Raw genomic sequence first — 21681 nt, forward strand, 5'->3', positions numbered from 1 at the left:
GCTCAATGAGTTAATGTCGCACTGAAAACGACCAAATCAAATTCCTTGTATGTGTAAACTACTTGGCAATAAAGACCTTTCTGATTCTGGTTCTGGTTCTGGTCATGCTCTGCGTCTTCTGGCCACCTCAGACCCACTCCTATCCGAGCTCCGGGAGGGTCATCAAAGAGAAGTCAACTATTCTCGGTCCTTGCCCCACAATGGTGGAACGAACTTCCCACCACAGTTAGGACAGCCGAAACCCGTCCAATCTTTCGCCGTCGACTAAAGACGCACTTCTTCAATCATTATCTGAAATTAAAAAAAATAATTAATAAAATAAAAAACTCTAACCCTAACTAACCTTACTGTCATGCACTTGTCCTAATAAACTTTGATGAACAATGTTCAGTTCAGTTCAGAGTTTTTATTTGCCACATGGAATCATACAATCAGAGTTTCTTCATTACACAATCATAATTATCATTCCATGGACAAAAGGAGCAGGAAGAAGAATAAATCTTATAGTTACCTGCCCCTTATTCCTAAACTAAACAAGTATTTACTTAATGGTCGGCGTACAACCTAATTTACACAAATAATAATTTATACCATTATATAAGATACTCACAATCCACAGTTAAACAAGAAAAAAATTAAATAATAATAATAATAATAATAATAATAATAATAATAATAATAATAATAATAATAATAATAATAATAATAATAATAATAATAATAATAATAATAATAATAATAATAATAATAATAATAATAATAATAATAATAATAATAATAATAATAATAATAATAATATAATAATAATAATAATAATAATAATAATAATAATAATAATAATAATAATAATAATAATAATAATAATAATAATAATAATAATAATAAAGAATAAAAGAAAGAGAGAAAAAAAGAAAAGAACATATCTCACTATTCAGATCACATTTGATTTTCATACTGACTAAATCTTTTTTTTTTATAATTTTTTTTGAATTGATAAACACTATTACATCCCTTAAGCTCGCTATGGAGAGAATTCCACAACTTTACACCAATAACTGAAGGACACATCTGTTTAAGTGTGGTACGTGCAAACTGATGTTTAAAAATTTATTTTCTCCTACTAAACTCACTTTCTAAATGAAAAAGATGTTACTCAGCTGATAGTCGTACCTGCTGTCTTGTTGTACAAAACTTGTAAGTCGCTTTGGATAAAAGCGTTCAGCTAAATGACAAAATGACTAAATGTAAATGGTTCTGGTTGTGATTCTGGTTGTGGTTCTGGTTCTGATTCTGGTTCTGCAGGCCCTGATGCAGGAGCTGCGTGGCCTGGCGGGGCAGCTGGGGGAGCTGAGGGCCGGCTGCTCCATGCAGGGCTGCGGGGCCGGCAGGGCGGGGGAGCACAGCGCCCTCTGGAGGCACTGGGCGTGGCTGCGGCGCGACATGGGCCTCCTGCTGGCTCAGTCGCACCAGAGGGCAGAGGAGTGGAGGGACATCACCACCAGCGTGAGTCCACCGTGTCCAGCCTTCTGGACCCCTTTTGACAGTATTATTATTATTATTATTATTATTATTATTATTATTATTATTATTATTATTATTATTATTATTATTATTATTATTATTATATAGATATATATATTAACCGTCTGTAGTGTGGTAGTGAAAGGTTAACCGTCTGTAGTGTGGTAGTGAAATGGTTAACCCTTTGTTGTGTGGCAGTGAAAGGGTTAACCTTCTGTAGTGTGGTAGTGAAAGGGTTAACCCTTTGTTGTGTGGCAGTGAAAGGGTTAACCTGTGAAAGGGCAGTGAAAGGGTTAACCGTCTGCAGTGCGGTAGTGAAAGGGTGTAGTGTGGTTGTGAAAGGGTTAACCCTTTGTAGTGTGGCAGTGAATGGGTTAACCTTATGTATTTTTGCAGTGAATGGGTTAACCCTTTGTTAGTGTGGTAGTGAAAGGGTTAACCTTTGGTAGTGTGGTAGTGAAAGGGTTAACCCTTTGTAGTGTGGCAGTGAAAGGGTTAACCTTCTGTATTGTCGCAGTGAAAGGGTTAACCGTCTGCAGTGTGGTAGTGAAAGGGTTAACCTTCTGTATTGTCACAGTGAAAGGGTTAACTGTCTGCAGTGTGGTAGTGAAAGGGTGTAGTGTGGTAGTGAAAGGGTTAAAGGCCAACTTGCAGGTTAAACCCTACTCTGCAATTATGGGTAGTTTACATCATTGGTATCTAATTTAATTATTTATTTTTTCCATTTGACGCCGGAAATTTCACTCAGAAATGGTTCAAAAGGTCCACGCACGAATAACATGCACGAGCAAATCTAAAAGCGTATCAGACGCTAGCACGGCCGTGACGTCACTTCAGGAAACTTATGCCTTATGCCCGTCCGGGTCATAGTACTACTGGATATATGACGCTGGCTAACGTTAGCATTATGTCTACTGTCGTGAACCATTTTAGATCGGGGCATGTAGAGGAGTTTGGGGAACGAGTAAAATCATGTGCAGGTCCTCTTCTCAGACCTGTGTGTGGCAAAGCACTGCACACGCATCATGCAAGCTACACGTCGCTGCATGTTGATCAATGGTGGCCCACTCGGTGCATCACAGTCAGTGACTTGTGCTAACAACGTGCTGCGGCGTCTGGCTTGTTGGCCGGCATGAGTGCCCGATTTGGGGTGGTTCTCTCCTCTTTGTGTGCCTTTGTCCTCGCGGGTGTTCTGCCGGGGAGCTTGTGGACGCGACAATAGTGGTGGTTGTAGGGTGTTTGAGCTTGTAGCGTTAGTTAGCTCATAGCTATCGTGTACCACTAGCGTTACGGGCTCGAGCACCTTATGGCTGCTGCTGTTGTCGTGTCCATGGGCTCCCTGGCAGGGTACTTGTGGGGACGGGGGTGTACAGAGAGGAGAGAACCATTTTGGGTCGGGCGTTCATGCCGGCTAGCGAGCTGGACGTCGGGATATGTTGTTAGCACAATAGCTACCAAGCTAAGCTATGTTAGCTTCTAACGGTGTATACACAATATGTACAACGACACAATGATTTACATTATTACAAATATGGTAACGTGATTGATTGATTGATTGAAAAGTTTATTAACAGATTGCAGAATGGGTACAGTACAGTACAGCTCAATACATACAATTGTTAAGGGGATGCAGACCAGAGAAAGACTTTCGTCTTGTTTACATCAGGGTCCCCCATTTTCAATTCATCATAACATATATGACATACATGACATACAGATAGACAGTACTGCTACATCTATACATTTATGACATATCAGATTTGCAAATACAGTACTGTTTGTGATACAAAAGTGTCCAGAAAAGGAGTGTATATACATTTGGCATAGAAACTGTACATTGGAGGAGGTTGGTTGGGTGGGGTGGGGTTGGGTGGGTTGGGTGAGGGCTGTACATTGGAGGTGGGGGGGGGGGGGGGGGGGGGGTTGGGAAGGGGACACACACACATTTTACACTGTACATTGGAATATTGACAAAGCCTTACTTGGTCATTTACTGTACAACTAGGTTAGGACATTTGTAGGGGCCAGTTTCGAATTGCAGTCTCACGTAGGTGTTTTTTGAGAGTGTTTTTGAAGGTGGGTAGTGATTCACATTCCTTTACAGCTTTAGGCAGGGCGTTCCACATTGATGTGGCATAATTGCGAAACGTGTTTAGTCCCTTGTTTGAGCCGAATCTGGGTTTTACATGATTTGTGGAGCTCCCTCTGGTGTTGTGATCGTGGTATTCACTGACCTTTGGGAAGTATTTTGACATGTACATGGGTACCTTGGTCGCGTAGTGTATCTTGTAGACCAGGCCCATTGCAAGTTGCTGTACTCTGTCGTCTACTCTAAGCCATCCTAGGTTGTCAAAGTGGGCAGGGGTGAGGTGGGTTCTAGGAGTCAGGTCAAGTAGTAGTCTGACTAGCTTGTTTTGAGATGTTTGTAATTTGTTTTTTAGTGCCTTTGAGGTGCTTTGGTACCATGAGGTGCAAGCATAGTCGTAGTACCCTTGAATGAGTGCTCCTGCTAGAGTCTTCAGGGTATTCTTGTTTACCAGAGAGGAGATCCGGTACAAGAATCGCGTTCGTTGGTTGACTTTTTTTTATTACATTGGATGCCATTTTGTCACAGGAAAGATTAGCCTCTAGGATGGAACCCAGGTAGGTAATTTCATCTTTCCTTGTGATAATATTGTCACCCACTGTAACCGAGAAGCCGTCGGTCTTGCTGAGTTTGTTATTTGAACCGAAGAGAATGGACTCTGTTTTGCCCATGTGTAATGATAGTTTGTTGTCGGCGAGCCATATGCAGATTTTGCCTAGTTCCGAGCTGAGGGCTTTTTCAACCTGTAACTTGTTCTTGTCAGAGACCAGCAGGGCTGAGTCGTCCGCAAACAGGAACAAGTTGCAGTCACAAGCTGACGACATGTCATTTGCATAAATTAGGAATAGTAGCGGTCCTAGTATGCTTCCTTGTGGAACACCACAGCTCACTGTGAGGGGGGGGATAGTGTACCGTTTACTTCCACCATCTGTTCCCTCCCCTCCAGGTAGGATTGTATCCAGCTCACTGATAAACTATCAAAACCAATTGCTTTTAGCTTGTCAATCAGAATGGTGTGATTGACAGTGTCGAAGGCCTTTTGTAGGTCCAGCATGACCATGCCGCAGTATTTGCCCACGTCCACCTCTTGTTTGATGTGGTCGTTCAAGTAGAGAAGGCATGTGTCAGTGGAGTGGGATGTTCTGAAGCCAGATTGGAATTCGTAGATTAGATTTTTTTCCGCGAGGTACTTTTCGATCTGTTCGTATACTATTTTTTCCATGACTTTCGAGATGGATGTAAGGATAGAAACAGGGCGGTAGTTACCCGGGTCTAATTTGCTGCCCTTTTTGTGCAGGGGTGTTACTCTCGCAATTTTGAAGTCCTTGGGGACGTGTCCCTGTTTTATGGAGAGGTTTATTATGTGTGTGATGACTGGGGTGATGGCTGCTGCTGAGTCTCTGAGGAATTTGGAGGGGATGTTGTCATGGCCAGTGGCCTTGTTTGGTTGGAGGGCGCTCAGTTTTTTGAGTACCTCATCTGTAGTTACTATTTCCAGTTTGAAGTCGTCTTTGTGGACGCCTAGGTTCTTGTAGTATGCTACTATGTGTTCTACCCCATACTGCCCTGAGTGGGAGGGTAGTTTGTTTACCAGTGTTGTGGCTATGTTTGTGAAGAAAGTGTTTAAGTAATTGGCTACATCCAGCTTGTCTGTGATGAGCGTGTTGTCCGTCTTTATGTTTATGTTTGAGAACCTGGTTTTGAGTTTTTTACTGCAGCCTAGTTGATTGTTGAGTAATTTCCAAAGTTCACGTGGTTTATTTTTGTTTTCCTCGGTTTTGTCATTGATGAAATTTTTTTTAGCAGTTTTGATCATGGAGTTTACGTCATTTCTTAGTCTGTTTCTTTCTAGTATGAGTTCAGTCATGTGGTCTTGGAGTTCACTGCTCGTGCTTTTGGTAAGCTTTGACTGACTTTTACGAAACTCAGAGCATTTTTTGTCTCTGGCTTTCATAGCGGTCAGTATTTCAGTGTGCATCCATGGCTCAGCGCGATTTTTTACCCTGGTGGTTCTTAGGGGGGCCATGTTGTTTAGTATTGATGAAAATTTGGTTTTGAAGCCAAGCCAAGTTTCTTCAACCAGTGTACCATTGAGTTCATCTGACCAGTCCAGACTCTCCAGTTCAAGGTTAAAGGCCTCGCTAGAGTAGGTTTTGAGGTCTCTAGATGTGACTGTTTTGTGACAGCCAGCCTTTAGTTTGAGCTTTTTGCGGGTACAGAATATCATATAATGATCACTTAACCCGCATGCTATAACCCCTTTATTGGAGATCTTGGACTTGTCAGAGGTCAGTATGAGGTCAATGGTAGTCTGAGTTGATTCACATATCCTTGTGGGTTGGGTGATTAGTTGGCTGAGGCCGTGCAGATCACAAAACCTATTGAAGGATTTGAAGACGGGTGCATCTTTTTGTTGCATATCCGTGTTCCAATCCCCAATAAGAATTTTTTCCACATCCTCAGCTCCAGCTAAGCACACATCCAGAGTATCATAAAAGCCAGTTTGATCTGGCGGTCTGTATATTGTGCAGACTAGAACAGATTTTGCCCTTTCAAATAAAATTTCCACCCATACGGTTTCAATTGTCTCATGATGAAGGTCAGTACGGGTAATGAATTTGGTGTCCTTATGTATGTACATACAAACACCACCTCCATACTGGTTTCTGTCATTACGGACTATAGTATAGTTCTCTATTTCTATTTCAGGGTCTGTTACAGATGGATCAAGTTTAGTTTCAGTAAAGCATATTAAGTCTACCTTACCGCTCATAAACAGGTTTCTTATTTCGTCCAGCTTATGCTTAATGCTGTTCACATTAAGGTGAAAGATGTGTAGTCCGTTTTTATTAGCTGTTTATTGATGTCTTCAAGTTCCAGGTAATTGTCTTCTGGTGCTGCTGTGGGGGAGGGAGGGGGGGGGCTTTGTTGTTGTCTCCGTGAGGTCTGTGTGCTGGTGTGTGGGGAGGGGGGATCCTTTGTCCTGTCTTTTCTGGCGGCAACCCTTTGTTCTCCTGGGCTGGTAAACATAGCCAGCCTGGCTAGGTTGGCTACTTTATCAGGCGATTTGTCCGTGGGGTTGCCGGTTGGGGGGGCTTTGTTGTCGTGGGTGGGAAGGGGGGGGTCGGGACCCGCGCCGTGCTGGTACAACAAAGGACTCGGTCCAGAGTCCTTTGTTCCTGGATGTTTTCGCCGTTAGCTCCGCTGGCTAGCCGGCTATCGGGCGTTGAGATGTTTAAATCCTGCGTCGGGATGGTCGTCATGGTTTCGACCCTCGGTTCACCTCCTCTCGTCTCTGCCTCACGTGTGCTCGTCTGCTGCGGCGTCATTTGGGAAGAGTTGCCGTCCGCGCAGTGGATGTAGCCACAGGTTGAGTTGATGATGTTGGTCGCGATGGTAACGTCCCTCGCTTCTTGCGCTGCCAGACCAAGTCTTCTCGCCTGAGTTCTGGTCAAGACCGGGCCTGGGTTTAGATGAATGTCTCCCGAGAGTAGCAGGATAAGGGACAAAAAGGTCTTTCGGTCCATTCTGCCATTCGGGGGTCTGTTTTTTCTTTCAGCATTGGCCGTTAATGTTGCGTGAACGGTCGCTGTCCCCACGGCCAGGTGCTTATGCTCCGTGCCGTTTTGGAAATAAAAGTCGCTGTGTACCTCCTTTTCTATTTTTGCTCTTCTCTCCTCTTCTGTCTGGTTATGCTTCATCGTTGAGTAGAGGTACGAATCCGTTATCCAAAACATAACGAGGAGAAAATGTGCGCAAAATCTCTTTTGCTTGCTGTATTGACGAGGGCTCCGGGAGCTCAGGAATTTGCGACCGCTCATGGCTGTGTCCTGATGGCTATGATCACGGAGCAATAGTGTTGTTAGGTGAAACAGATACATTTTCATTCGGCTAGTAGTAGCAAGGCTCTCTGCCTGCTGTAACAAGTAACAAGAAGGCTCCCTGCTTCCAGTTCCTGCCACTACTGCCTGTGACTCCCAGAGCTCAGAGCCCCCTGGTGCCCTGCACCTGTTGTGACGACATCATTTCGATTACACGCGCACGTTATGAACCATTGATTAAAATATCCACGTGCGTGGTGATTGTGTTGGGCAGACAAAATGTTTGATAAAAACGCTAAAACTGGGTCAATTTCAATACTTTTTCTTCCTTCTTCATGAAAGTCACCGTTGGCCTAGTCCACATTGTTTATTGAACAAAAATACAACATGCAAGTTGGCCTTTAACCCTTTGTAGTGTGGCAGTGAACGGGTTAACCTTATGTATTTTCGTAGTGAAAGGGTTAACCCTTTGTTAGTGTGGTAGTGAAAGGGTTAACCTGCTTTATTGTTACAGTGAAAGGGTTAACCCTTTGTTAGTGTGGTAGTGAAAGGGTTAACCTTATGTATTTTCGTAGTGAAAGGGTTAACCCTTTGTTAGTGTGGTAGTGAAAGGGTTAACCTGCTTTATTGTTACAGTGAAAGGGTTAACCCTTTGTTAGTGTGGTAGTGAAAGGGTTAACCTTCTGTTTTGTCGCAGTGAAAGGGTTAACCCTCTGTTAGTGTGGTGGTGAAAGGCTTAAAAGAGTCAACCTGACTTGTGTCTGACCCCCTCCTCCAGATGGAGCAGTGCCGTGGCTCTCTGGCTCACCTGCAGGCCAAGCTGCCCAGCGCCCGGGGGGGCGGGGGACCCCGGCAGCTGCTGGCCCAGGCCGAGATGCACCAGGCGGGGCTGCGGCTGGAGCGGCGAGCTCTGGCCTCCCTGGAGCTCCGTCTGATGCTCCTGCTGGGCGTGTCCGGCCCCCAGGAGGTGAACGGCGCCGTGGCACCTGTGGGCGTGAGGTTCCGGACGATCCAGGAGGGCTTCAGGAGGTAGGAGGCGTCCACGGAGACGACATGTCTCCTTTGTTTTACATTGAATTTTGAATTTTGAATTTTGAATTTGAATTTTGAATTTGAATTTTGAATTTGAATTTTGAATTTGAATTTGGATTTTGAATTTGGATTTTGGATTTTGAATTTGAATTTATTCACACACACACACACACACACACACACACACACACACACACACACACACACACACACACACACACACACGATACAATACATATCATCATGGTGAGAACATCATCATCAAAATTGTCTGCGTTGGCCAGGTCTTTAGAGGGAGCCTGATCACAAGCAAAGGCCTCCAAATATGGACAACATACAACATGCATAGGCTTACACACCTACCTACTTACATACAGTACATACTACATACATACATAAATATAGACAATAATATTCCCAAGTTTGGTTACTATTTAGAGATATGATTTGAGCAATTTCTCTTTCAGTGACATTTAGACCCTTCTTGAATGATATGGACGATGGGACAGGGATGGTAATGTAACTTGTTCTCTGAGTCCAAACTACCAACTACAATCTACTATATCACAATGAGAGAATTACATTCTAAGATAGTATGTGTAGAGGTTGCAGTTAACTACTGCACCATAACCGCACGGCCAAAAGTAGTAAAATAGGAATGCCGCCCAGTGCCTCTGAGAGAGAGGTGCGCGTTCACAAATACTGACGGAACTGTCCTGGGGCACAGAGATAACATACTGACGGAACTGTCCTGGGGCACAGAGATAACATACTGACGGAACTGTCCTGGGGCACAGAGATAACATACTGACGGAACTGTCCTGGGGCACAGAGATAACATACTGACTGAACTGTCCTGGGGCACAGAGATAACATACTGACGGAACTGTCCTGGGGCACAGAGATAACATACTGACTGAACTGTCCTGGGGCACAGAGATAACATACTGACTGAACTGTCCTGGGGCACAGAGATAACATACTGACTGAACTGTCCTGGGGCACAGAGATAACATACTGACTGAACTGTCCTGGGGCACAGAGATAACATACTGACTGAACTGTCCTGGGGCACAGGAATTATTGAAATGGGTGGCATTCCCCTTTAATGAGATGGGGAGCTCAGCCGTGTATTGCTACCTCAGTAAGCTCTCCTGTGAAATGTACAGAGGTGTAAAGTACTTGAGTAATTGTACTTTGTTACAATACTTAAGTACTGTTTTGGGGGATTTGTACTTTACTCGAGTATTATTAGGTCTGTATACTTTTACTCAATTACATTTCAGAGAAAAAAAACATACTTTTTACTCCTTACATTTAAAATGCAGACCTACAAAGTACAAATCTCGCAGGTCCATCTATTTTAATTAGTATATATTTGTTTCTCTGGCCGAACTAACGTTAACGTTATTAATCCTGCGGCCGCTCTTTATTTAAAAACAGCCAATCAAATCCCCATCAATGGAAAATGAACCCGCCCATACCCATGCTGATTGGTCCTTGTGCAAGACTAGAAAGCGGGGATCTTTGATTAAACACCTGCTATCAGAAGAATAGACAGTCAGAAAACGTTTTAGTACTTAAGTACATTTAAAAGTAGAAATCTTTTAACTTTTACTCAAGTTTGTTTTTAGCCAGATACTCTGACTTTTACTTGAGTACGATTGTGAGACGGTACCCATACTTTCACTTAAGTATCATTTCTGGGTACGTTTTACACCCCTGGAAATGTATTGCAATCCAAACATGCTTACGTGCTTTTTCCAGCCTTCCCTTCTCTACAACTATAGAGTGAGGAGGTTTACAGTGTGGTGTGGTCAGAGAAACAGCTCTGTTTCTAGAGTGAGCAGGTTTACAGTGTGGTGTGGTCAGAGAAACAGCTCTGTTTCTAGAGTGAGCAGGTTTACAGTGTGGTGTGGTCAGAGAAACAGCTCTGTTTCTAGAGTGAGCAGGTTTACAGTGTGGTGTGGTCAGAGAAACAGCTCTGTTTCACATGGAACTGTTGTCAACATTCAGATTGTGATACATTTCACAGGACAGCAAACTGAGACCAGTAAGAAAACACCCTGAGCTATATGTCAGGTACATATTGTAGCTCTGTAGTGCAGGGTGTATTGTTACCGGTCTCAGTTAGCTCTCCTGTGAAATGTATTGCAATCCAAACATGTTTTTTATAAACTCATATTTCGCTAATAACACTTAAAATTAGGGATGTTCGATATTGGCTTTTTTTTTTACCGATATCCGATATACCCGATTGTCCAACTCTTAATTTCCGATACCGATATCAACCGATACCGATATATGCAGGGTCCCCCCCCCCAAAAAACTGAATAATTTCAGGTAATTAACATTACATATATCTTGTCGTGGAATTAACACAACATTATGCATACTTTTGACAATAAATAAAATAAGAATTAGTTCCTACTTGCTTGCCTGCGTAAATAAAGGTTAAATAAATGTAAAAAAATTAGGGATGTCCGATATTATCGGCCTACCGATATTATCGGCCGATATCGGCATTAAAATGTGATATCAGTTGATATCGGTATCGGAAATTAAGAGTTGGACAATATCGGTATATCGGTATCGGTAAAAAAGCCAATATCGAGCATCCCTAAAAAATATATATATATATATATATTTGAAAACCGATACCGATCATTTCCGATATTACATTTTAATGACGATAATATCGGACATCCCTACTAAAAATCATTGGTAAACAAACGTAGAGCTGAAAATATACACTTTGACTGCTGTTTTGATAGGGTTAGGGTCTTTACTCTTGGCTACATTTGAAAAAGAAAAACGCAACATTAATTAATACAGACTGTATTGATCTATTTATGACGTGAAATAAATCTTGGCCCGATACCAGGCTTAAGGGGTTAAACTACCCACCCACCCAGTGACTACAGACTGTAGCTCATCTTGTAAGTGAACTGAGTTAAACTACCCACCCAGTGACTACAGACTGTAGCTCATCTTGTAAGTGAACTGAGTTAAACTACCCACCCAGTGACTAGAGACTGTAGCTCATCATGTAAGTGAACTGAGTTAAACTACCCACCCATCGACTACAGACTGTAGCTCATCTTGTAAGTGAACCGAGTTAAACTACCCACCCAGCGACTACAGGCTGTAGCTCATCTTGTAAGTGAACTGAGTTAAACTACCCACCCAGTGACTAGAGACTGTAGCTCATCATGTAAGTGAACTGAGTTAAACTACCCACCCAGTGACTACAGGCTGTAGCTCATCTTGTAAGTGAACTGAGTTAAACTACCCACCCAGTGACTACAGGCTGTAGCTCATCTTGTAAGTGAACTGAGTTAAACTACCCACCCAGTGACTAGAGACTGTAGCTCATATTGTAAGTGAACTGAGTTAAACTACCCACCCAGTGACTACAGGCTGTAGCTCATCTTGTAAGTGAACTGAGTTAAACTACCCACCCAGTGACTAGAGACTGTAGCTCATCTTGTAAGTGAACTGAGTTAAACTACCCACCCAGTGACTAGAGACTGTAGCTCATCTTGTAAGTGAACTGAGTTAAACTACCCACCCAGTGACTAGAGACTGTAGCTCATCTTGTAAGTGAACTGAGTTAAACTACCCACCCAGTGACTACAGGCTGTAGCTCATCTTGTAAGTGAACTGAGTTAAACTACCCACCCAGTGACTAGAGACTGTAGCTCATCTTGTAAGTGAACTGAGTTAAACTACCCACCCAGTGACTAGAGACTGTAGCTCATCTTGTAAGTGAACTGAGTTAAACTACCCACCCAGTGACTAGAGACTGTAGCTCATCTTGTAAGTGAACTGAGTTAAACTACCCACCCAGTGACTACAGGCTGTAGCTCATCTTGTAAGTGAACTGAGTTAAACTACCCACCCAGTGACTAGAGACTGTAGCTCATCTTGTAAGTGAACTGAGTTAAACTACCCACCCAGTGACTAGAGACTGTAGCTCATCTTGTAAGTGAACTGAGTTAAACTACCCACCCAGTGACTACAGGCTGTAGCTCATCTTGTAAGTGAACTGAGTTAAACTACCCACCCAGCGACTAGAGACTGTAGCTCATCTTGTAAGTGAACTGAGTTAAACTACCCACCCAGTGACTACAGGCTGTAGCTCATCTTGTAAGTGAACTGAGTTAAACTACCCACCCAGCGACTAGAGACTGTAGCTCATCTTGTAAGTGAACTGAGTTAAACTACCCACCCAGTGACTAGAGACTGTAGCTCATCTTGTAAGTGAACTGAGTTAAACTACCCACCCAGCGACTACAGACTGTAGCTCATATTGTAAGTGAACTGAGTTAAACTACCCACCCAGTGACTACAGGCTGTAGCTCATCTTGTAAGTGAACTGAGTTAAACTACCCACCCAGTGACTACAGGCTGTAGCTCATCTTGTAAGTGAACCGAGTTAAACTACCCACCCAGTGACTAGAGACTGTATGTGAGGTTCGCCTTTCCCTTGACCTTTAATTCCCTGTTCTCCTCACCTCACTAGCCCCCACCCTCGCGTTCGTTTTACTCTCGTTTGCTCTTCAGCAGCCACACCCTTGGACTACCTGTCCTGATGTGTTTGATTGGTCTGGTGCCGAACACACACTTCTAGTTAAAGTATCAATTACCTTCACGCACCTGATGTGTATCCTAATTAGCACCCCTTTGGGCTTTAAGTACCTCGCTCTTCCCCTCTGGCCTTGTCGGGTCGTTCCGTATCATATCTCTATCACCTAACTCCTTCGGGAGGTTCTCTGTCTATAGGCTCCTACGGGAGTTCTGTTTCTGTCTGTATGCTGTTTTTATCTCCGGCGTGAGACGAGGTGCAAGCTTTGGCCACCTGTCGCCGTTGCCTGGGGGGAGAGATTGTACTGCGCTCCCTAATTCTCTACGGGAGGTATTCCAGTGTTCCACCCCAGACCTCCGCGCCAGATGCGCTCAAGCCTTCGCCACCTGTCGCCGTTTTCCTGGAAGGAGACACCGTACTGCGCTCTCTAAACCTCTACGGGAGGTATTCCGGTGTTCCACTCCAGACCTCCGCGCAGCAGATGCGCTCTCCGTACCGGCGCGTACTCCAAGCTGACGCGCACCATCCAGACCTCCGAGCCTGACGCGCTCTTCACTCCAGACGCGCATCCAGACGCGCATCCAGACGCACTCCAGACGCTCATCCAGACCTCCGAGCCTGACGCGCTCTTCGCTCCAGACGCGCATCCAGACGCGCATCCAGACGCACTCCAGACGCTCATCCAGACCTCCGAGCCTGACGCGCTCTTCACTCCAGACGCGCATCCAGACGCGCATCCTGACGCACTCTAGTCGCGCACCACTCAGACCTCCGCTTGGACAACCCGTTCCCGGTAACGACGCTGGACAACCCGTTCCCCGTAGCGACGCGCTCCCCCTGTTTTGATCCTGCTCTCTTTACGCACAGCGCCTGGGTGAGTTTGCAAGACTGTCTTTTTGACCCTATCATTTTTCGTGTGTGTTAAACACTGAAGAGATCCTGCTTTTGTTCTGACTGTCACTCACCCTGTGCCTGCTTTTTGGATTGTTCATTTGGGATAATATTTGCTTGAACTTTGCTCACTGTGTGTATTCACACCGAAGATATTATCACCTGGATTATTATTGGGACATCGCTTACTGTGTGTATTCACACCGAAGATATTATCACTTGGATTATAATTGGGACTTCGCTCACTGTGTGTATTTGCACCGAAGATTCTATCACGTGGATTGTTGTCGGGACATTACTCACAGTGTGTATTTACACCGAAGATTCAGTCACTTGGATTACTCTGTTTTGGGACAAGTCACTTCTCCTGTCACCTGCTCTGTTCCCAACTGTACTCTGAGCTAACCCGCTCTCTCTCTCCCTCTCTGTCCCGTTACCACCTCGGAGAGCTGCCGAGAGGATTCTGCAGAGCGGCTCTGACGTCACTGTCTGATTCCTCAGACGAACCTTCCCGGGAGAAGCTGCAGAGCAGCAACATTCTTCTAATGCTTGTATCCCAGTCTTTGTCTGTTTTCCATTCTCTAGTCCTCCTAGTCCTCCCTGTCCAGTCCTTCTAGCCCTCCTAGTCCTCCCTGTCCCCAGCCCGCCTCCGCGGGCCTCTGTCCCTGTTTCCCCTCTCTAGTCCTCCCTGTCCAGTCCGTCCAGTCCGTCTAGTCCTCCTAGTCCTCCCTGTCCAGTCCTTCCAGTCCTCCTAGTCATCCTAGTCCTCCCTGTCTAGTCCTTCCAGTCCTCCCTCTCCCCAGCCCGCCTCCGCGAGCCTCTGTCCCTGTTTCCCCTCTCTAGTCCTCCTAGCCCTCCCTGTCCAGTCCTCCTAGTCCTCCTAGTCATCCCGTCCAGTCCTCCTAGTCCTCCCTGTTCCTGCCCTTGTCCCTTGCCCTGGTCCTGTTCCCTTAGCCTTCCCCTTAGCCAGCTCGCCTCCTAAAGGCACTGTGCCTTTTTCCCATTTCTTGTTTTCCAGTAATTTGTGTTCTCCCTTAAAGGGACAGTGCCGTTTTCTGTGTGTTTCAATAAATGCCCAGTTCTTGGCGTACTCTCATACCTGTCTTGTGTTGTGCGATTGGGGTCGGTTACAAACCATAACAGTACGACCCGACCAATCGACGACCCCAGCCAGCACAGACGGTGTATGTTGAGTTTGCCTTTTTTTTTTGTTCCCTCTAGTTCCCCTGTTAGTTCCCCTGTTAGCTCCCCTGTTTAGCCTGTTAGTCTTTCCTGTTAGCCCTGTTAGCTTCCCTGTTAGCCCTGTTAGCTCCCCTGTTAGCTTGTTAGTCTCCCCTGTTAGCTCCCCTGTTAGCCTGTTGACTCCCCTGTTTGCTTCCCTGTTAGCCTCGTTAGCTCCCCTGCAGCTTGTTAGGCCTCTACTACCAGCATGGCCCCAGTCTGCTAGCTTTGCCCCGGCTGCTAGCACAGCCTCTATGTTAATGCAGCCCTTGCTGCTGGCATAGGCCCTGTAGCTAGCCATGCCCAGGCAGCTAACCCAGTCCCTCTGCATGGCCCCAGTCTGCTAGCTTAGCCCCGGCTGTTAGCACAGCCTCTATGTTAATGCAGCCCTTGCAGCTAGCATAGGCCCTGTAGCTAGCCATGCCCAGGCAGCTAACCCGGTCCCTCTGCATGGCCTCCACTTTTTGTGTAGCTTTCCCACTGCTAGGACTGCCCTTTCAGCTAGCAAGGTCAGTTTTCTCCCACTACTAGGACTGCCCTTTCAGCTAGCAAGGTCAGTTTTTTCCCACTGCTAGGACTGCCCTTTCAGCTAGCAAGGTCAGTTTTCCCACTGCTAGGACTGCCCTTTCAGCTAGCAAGGTCAGTTTTTCCCACTGCTAGGACTGCCGTTTCAGCTAGCAAGGTCAGTTTTTTCCGACTGCTAGGACTGCCCTTTCAGCTAGCAAGGTCAGTTTTTTCCCACTGCTAGGACTGCCCTTTCAGCTAGCAAGGTCAGTTTTTCCCACTGCTAGGACTGCCCTTTCAGCTAGCAAGGTCAGTTTTCTCCCACTGCTAGGACTGCCCTTTCAGCTAGCAAGGTCAGTTTTCCCACTGCTAGGACTGCCCTTTCAGCTAGCAAGGTCAGTTTTTCCCACTGCTAGGACTGCCCTTTCAGCTAGCAAGGTCAGTTTTCTCCCTCTGCTAGGACTGCCCTTTCAGCTAGCAAGGTCAGTTTTCTCCCACTGCTAGGACTGCCGCTTCAGCTAGCAAGGTCAGTTTGCCCCACTGCTAGGACTGCCCCTTCAGCTAGCAAGGTCAGTTTTCTCCCACTGCTAGGACTGCCCCTTCAGCTAGCAAGGTCAGTTTTCTCCCACTGCTAGGACTGCCCCTTCAGCTAGCAAGGTCAGTTTGCTCCCACTGCTAGGACTGCCCCTTCAGCTAGCAAGGTCAGTTTTCTCTCACTGCTAGGACTGCCCCTTCAGCTAGCAAGGTCAGTTCCCCACAGCTAGGACTGTCCTTCCAGCTAGCTTGTTCTCTCATGCTGGTCCAGCCCTGTCTGCCAGCCTAGCTCCGGCAGCTAGCGCAGCCTCTATGTTAATGTAGCAGTACAGCTAGCATAGGCCCTGTAGCTATCAGTGCCCTGGCAGCTACCCTTTCCCTCTGCTAGCCCCTTCCCTGTTCCCCTCTCCAGTGCCCCTGTTCCAGCCCTGTCTGCTAGCCTAGCTCCGGCAGCTAGCGCAGCCTCTATGTTAATGTAGCAGTACAGCTAGCATAGGCCCTGTAGCTATCAGTGCCCTGGCAGCTACCCTTTCCCTCTGCTAGCCCCTTCCCTGTTCCCCTCTCCAGTGCCCCTGTTCCAGCCCTGTCTGCTAGCCTAGCTCCGGCAGCTAGCGCAGCCTCTTTGTTAATGTAGCAGTACAGCTAGCATAGGCCCTGTAGCTATCTGTGCCCTGGCAGCTACCCTTTTCCTCTGCTAGCCCCTTCCCGGTGCTCCTCATAGTTACCCCTCAGCTCCTCTAGTTACCCCTCAGCTCCTCTTGTTACCCCTCAGCTCCTCTAGTTACCCCTCAGCTCCTCTAGTTACCCCTCTGCTCCTCTAGTTACCCCTCAGCTCCTCTAGTTACCCCTTCTGCTACCCTGGTTACCCCTCAGCTACCCTGTTCCTTTGCTAGCCCCACTTTTGTGGTAGCTTCCCCTGCTGGCATGGCCCAGTACTTTTTGTTTGTTGCCTTGTTTTTTTCCCCCTGCCCCTCTGTCTGTGTTTTTGGGTCGCCCGGTGGCTCCCGTGGAGGGGGGAGTACTGTGAGGTTTGCCTTTCCCTTGACCTTTAATTCCCTGTTCTCCTCACCTCACTAGCCCCCACCCTCGCGTTCGTTTTACTCTTGTTTGCTCTTCAGCAGCCACACCCTTGGACTACCTGTCATGATGTGTTTGATTGGTCTGGTGCCGAACACACACTTCTAGTTAAAGTATCAATTACCTTCACGCACCTGATGTGTATCCTAATTAGCACCCCTTTGGGCTTTAAGTACCTCGCTCTTCCCCTCTGGCCTTGTCGGGTCGTTCCGTATCATATCTCTATCACCTAACTCCTTCGGGAGGTTCTCTGTCTATAGGCTCCTACGGGAGTTCTGTTTTTGTCTGTATGCTGTTTTTATCTCCGGCGTGAGACGAGGTGCAAGCTTTGGCCACCTGTCGCCGTTGCCTGGGGGGAGAGATTGTACTGCGCTCCCTAATTCTCTACGGGAGGTATTCCAGTGTTCCACCCCAGACCTCCGCGCCAGATGCGCTCAAGCCTTCGCCACCTGTCGCCGTTTGCCTGGAAGGAGACACCGTACTGCGCTCTCTAAACCTCTACGGGAGGTATTCCGGTGTTCCACTCCAGACCTCCGCGCAGCAGATGCGCTCTCCGTACCGGCGCGTACTCCAAGCTGACGCGCACCATCCAGACCTCCGAGCCTGACGCGCTCTTCACTCCAGACGCGCATCCAGACGCGCATCCAGACGCACTCCAGACGCTCATCCAGACCTCCGAGCCTGACGCGCTCTTTGCTCCAGACGCGCATCCAGACGCGCATCAAGACGCGCATCCAGACGCACTTCAGACGCTCATCCAGACCTCCGAGCCTGATGCGCTCTTCACTCCAGACGCGCATCCTGACGCACTCTAGTCGTGCACCACTCAGACCTCCGCTTGGACAACCCGTTCCCGGTAACGACGCTGGACAACCCGTTCCCCGTAGCGACGCGCTCCCCCTGTTTTGATCCTGCTCTCTTTACGCACAGCGCCTGGGTGAGTTTGCAAGACTGTCTTTTTGACCCTATCATTTTTCGTGTGTGTTAAACACTGAAGAGATCCTGCTTTTGTTCTGACTGTCACTCACCCTGTGCCTGCTTTTTGGATTGTTCATTTGGGATAATATTTGCTTGAACTTTGCTCACTGTGTGTATTCACACCGAAGATATTATCACCTGGATTATTATTGGGACATCGCTTACTGTGTGTATTCACACCGAAGATATTATCACTTGGATTATAATTGCTACTTCGCTCACTGTGTGTATTTGCACCGAAGATTCTATCACGTGGATTGTTGTCGGGACATTACTCACAGTGTGTATTTACACCGAAAATTCAGTCACTTGGATTACTCTGTTTTGGGACAAGTCACTTCTCCTGTCACCTGCTCTGTTCCCAACTGTACTCTGAGCTAACCCGCTCTCTCTCTCCCTCTCTGTCCCGTTACCACCTCGGAGAGCTGCCGAGAGGATTCTGCAGAGCGGCTCTGACGTCACTGTCTGATTCCTCAGACGAACCTTCCCGGGAGAAGCTGCAGAGCAGCAACATTCTTCTAATGCTTGTATCCCAGTCTTTGTCTGTTTTCCATTCTCTAGTCCTCCTAGTCCTCCCTGTCCAGTCCTTCTAGCCCTCCTAGTCCTCCCTGTCCCCAGCCCGCCTCCGCGGGCCTCTGTCCCTGTTTCCCCTCTCTAGTCCTCCCTGTCCAGTCCGTCCAGTCCGTCTAGTCCTCCTAGTCCTCCCTGTCCAGTCCTTCCAGTCCTCCTAGTCATCCTAGTCCTCCCTGTCTAGTCCTTCCAGTCCTCCCTCTCCCCAGCCCGCCTCCGCGAGCCTCTGTCCCTGTTTCCCCTCTCTAGTCCTCCTAGCCCTCCCTGTCCAGTCCTCCTAGTCCTCCTAGTCATCCCGTCCAGTCCTCCTAGTCCTCCCTGTTCCTGCCCTTGTCCCTTGCCCTGGTCCTGTTCCCTTAGCCTTCCCCTTAGCCAGCTCGCCTCCTAAAGGCACTGTGCCTTTTTCCCATTTCTTGTTTTCCAGTAATTTGTGTTCTCCCTTAAAGGGACAGTGCCGTTTTCTGTGTGTTTCAATAAATGCCCAGTTCTTGGCTTACTCTCATACCTGTCTTGTGTTGTGCGATTGGGGTCGGTTACAAACCATAACACTGTAGCTCATCTTGTAAGTGAACTGAGTTAAACTACCCATATGGCTCTGTGGCTATAGCCTATAGCTGTAATGTTGCAAATTAGTTACACACATTGCTGTTTAATAAATTAACAAATAATAATAATAATCTTACCTGATATTTGATCCAGGCATCCAAGAGAAGGAAAATATCGCTGTATTGCTCTTGCTGATACCTGAGCTTGACGAGATGACTTGACGAGAGAGAAAGATGGCGTCGTCACATTTGGGAATTATATGGATAGTAGACGTGACCAATGCTGTATTACTCCAATAGAAACTCTTCTGGAACTTTACTCTCACTCTATTGGCCACAGGCAATGATTATGCCCCAAATGGAGTAAATATAACTACTTAGGAGGAAAATAATAACTCCGTAATAATTACTCTCCAGTTTTTCCTGTGAACCCAGTGACTACAGACTGTAGCTCATCTTGTAAGTGAACTACAGGTGGTTGACTCCTCCCTCCCCCCCTCCCCCCCTCCCCTCCTGTTCTGAGCAGCTTGGAGGAGCAGAGCACGCAGGTGTTGAAGGCAGCCATGTTGGAGGAGCAGCACCGACAGCTGGTCCAGGAGGAGACAGAGGAGGCCGCACTGGAGTCCAAACAGGTCCGGTTCATCTCTTTAATACCTTACATCCTTCCTGTTAACCCTCTCACTGCCGCACTATACCAACCGTCTGTAGTGTGATAGTAAAGGGTTCACCTTCTGTAGTGTGGTGGTGGAAGGGTTAAAGAAAGAAAGAGAGACATGGCGTATTTCATTTGAGCAAAAATTGAAAATAGACCTGGTTAGTGTTTTGAAAAAAAGGGTACCTTGTGTATACTGTTTACATTATTATCAAATATTTTTTATTTTTCCCATTTTAAACATAAAACAAGGCAACACAATACAGTAATAATAATAATAACAAGACCACACAGGACCACAACAATAATAATAGCAACAATAACGACATTAGCAATAATACAAATAATAAATACAGAACATAAAAACCAACTTGTACTATTACAGACACCACAAAAGTCTGTATACTGTTTTACTTATACTCTTACTCATAGTATATATTCAGATATTCAAATGATTTATTGCCTATATTTATTGTAACATATAATATATAACCGACTTTTAGCTCTCCCCTTTGTTTACACTGTTTCTTTTTCTCATATCTTTTCTATTCAGATGTATGCCTATCTTTATGTCTTTCTACTATTACCATGCCCATACCTGTACGCCCGCATTTCCCCAAGGGGATCAATAAAGGAATATCTTATCTTATGTTATTTTTTATAAATGTTTCTGTTAGCTTCCCAGTTGTGCCTCGTTCCTGAATAAGGAGCTCTGGGTCGACTGAAAGCTTCTCTTCGTCTCAGTTCTTTCCCTCTGTGTGCTGATGCTGTGCTCACGTCAAGGAGCTTGCTCAATTGCCTCAAGTGCTTTTTGCTGCTGCTTCATAAAAGGGGCGATTAGGAGCCTGGTTTAACCCTTTCACTACCACACTACAGAAGGTTAACCTTTCACTACCACACTACAGACGGTTAACCTTTCACTACACAGTAAATTTCGCAGAGTAAATTTGACTCAAACTGAGTACATTTTACTCAAACTGAGTGTTTGAGTAAAATGTACTCAGTTTGAGTAAAATGTACTCTGCGAAATGTACTGTGTACTACACTACAGACGGTTAACCGTGTGGTAGTGAAAGGGTTAACCTTCTGTAGTGTGGTATTGAAAGGGTTAACCGCCTGTAGTGTGGTAGTGAAAGGGTTAACCGTATGTAGTGTGGTAGTGAAAGCGTTAACCGTCTGTAGTGTGGTAGTGAAAGGGTTAACCTTCTGTGTGTGGTATAGTGAAAGGGTTAACCGTCTGTAGTGTGGTAGTGAAAGAGTTAACCTTCTGTAGTGTGGTAGTGAAATAGTTAACCTTCTGTAGTGTGGTAGTGAAAGGGTTAACCTTCTGTAGTGTGGTAGTGAAAGGGTTAACCTTCTGTAGTGTGGTAGTGAAATGGTAAACCTTCTGTAGTGTGGTAGTGAAAGGGTTAACCTTCTGTAGTGTGGTAGTGAAATGGTAAACCTTCTGTAGTGTGGTAGTGAAAGGGTTAACCTTCTGTAGTGTGGTAGTGAAAGGGTTAACCTTCTGTCGTTCGCAGTGAAAGGGTTAACCTTATGTAGTGTGGTAGTGAAAGGGTTAACCTTCTGTAGTGTGGTAGTGAAAGGGTTAACCTTCTGTCGCGTCACAGTGAAAGGGTTAACCCTTTGTTAGTGTGGCAGTGAAAGGGTTAACCTTCTGT

The 21681-nt window shown here is 46.0% G+C and overlaps 1 protein-coding gene across 1 annotated transcript in view; it reads left to right on the forward strand.

Annotated features, from left to right (window-relative positions):
- syne2a (spectrin repeat containing, nuclear envelope 2a) overlaps positions 1-21681 on the forward strand; it is a gene marked incomplete at its 5' end in the record, with an annotated part of 351160 nt that overhangs the window by 199738 nt on the left and 129741 nt on the right. Inside the window, 3 exons of the mRNA XM_084314110.1 lie at positions 1303-1503; positions 8207-8457; positions 19895-20000. Coding sequence (XP_084170236.1) covers positions 1303-1503; positions 8207-8457; positions 19895-20000 — 558 coding nt within the window. The remainder of the gene's footprint in view (positions 1-1302; positions 1504-8206; positions 8458-19894; positions 20001-21681) is intronic.

This window comes from Notolepis coatsorum, assembly GCF_963971535.1.
Source record: "Notolepis coatsorum genome assembly, chromosome: 5".
NCBI classification, from domain to species: Eukaryota; Metazoa; Chordata; class Actinopteri; order Aulopiformes; family Paralepididae; genus Notolepis; species Notolepis coatsorum.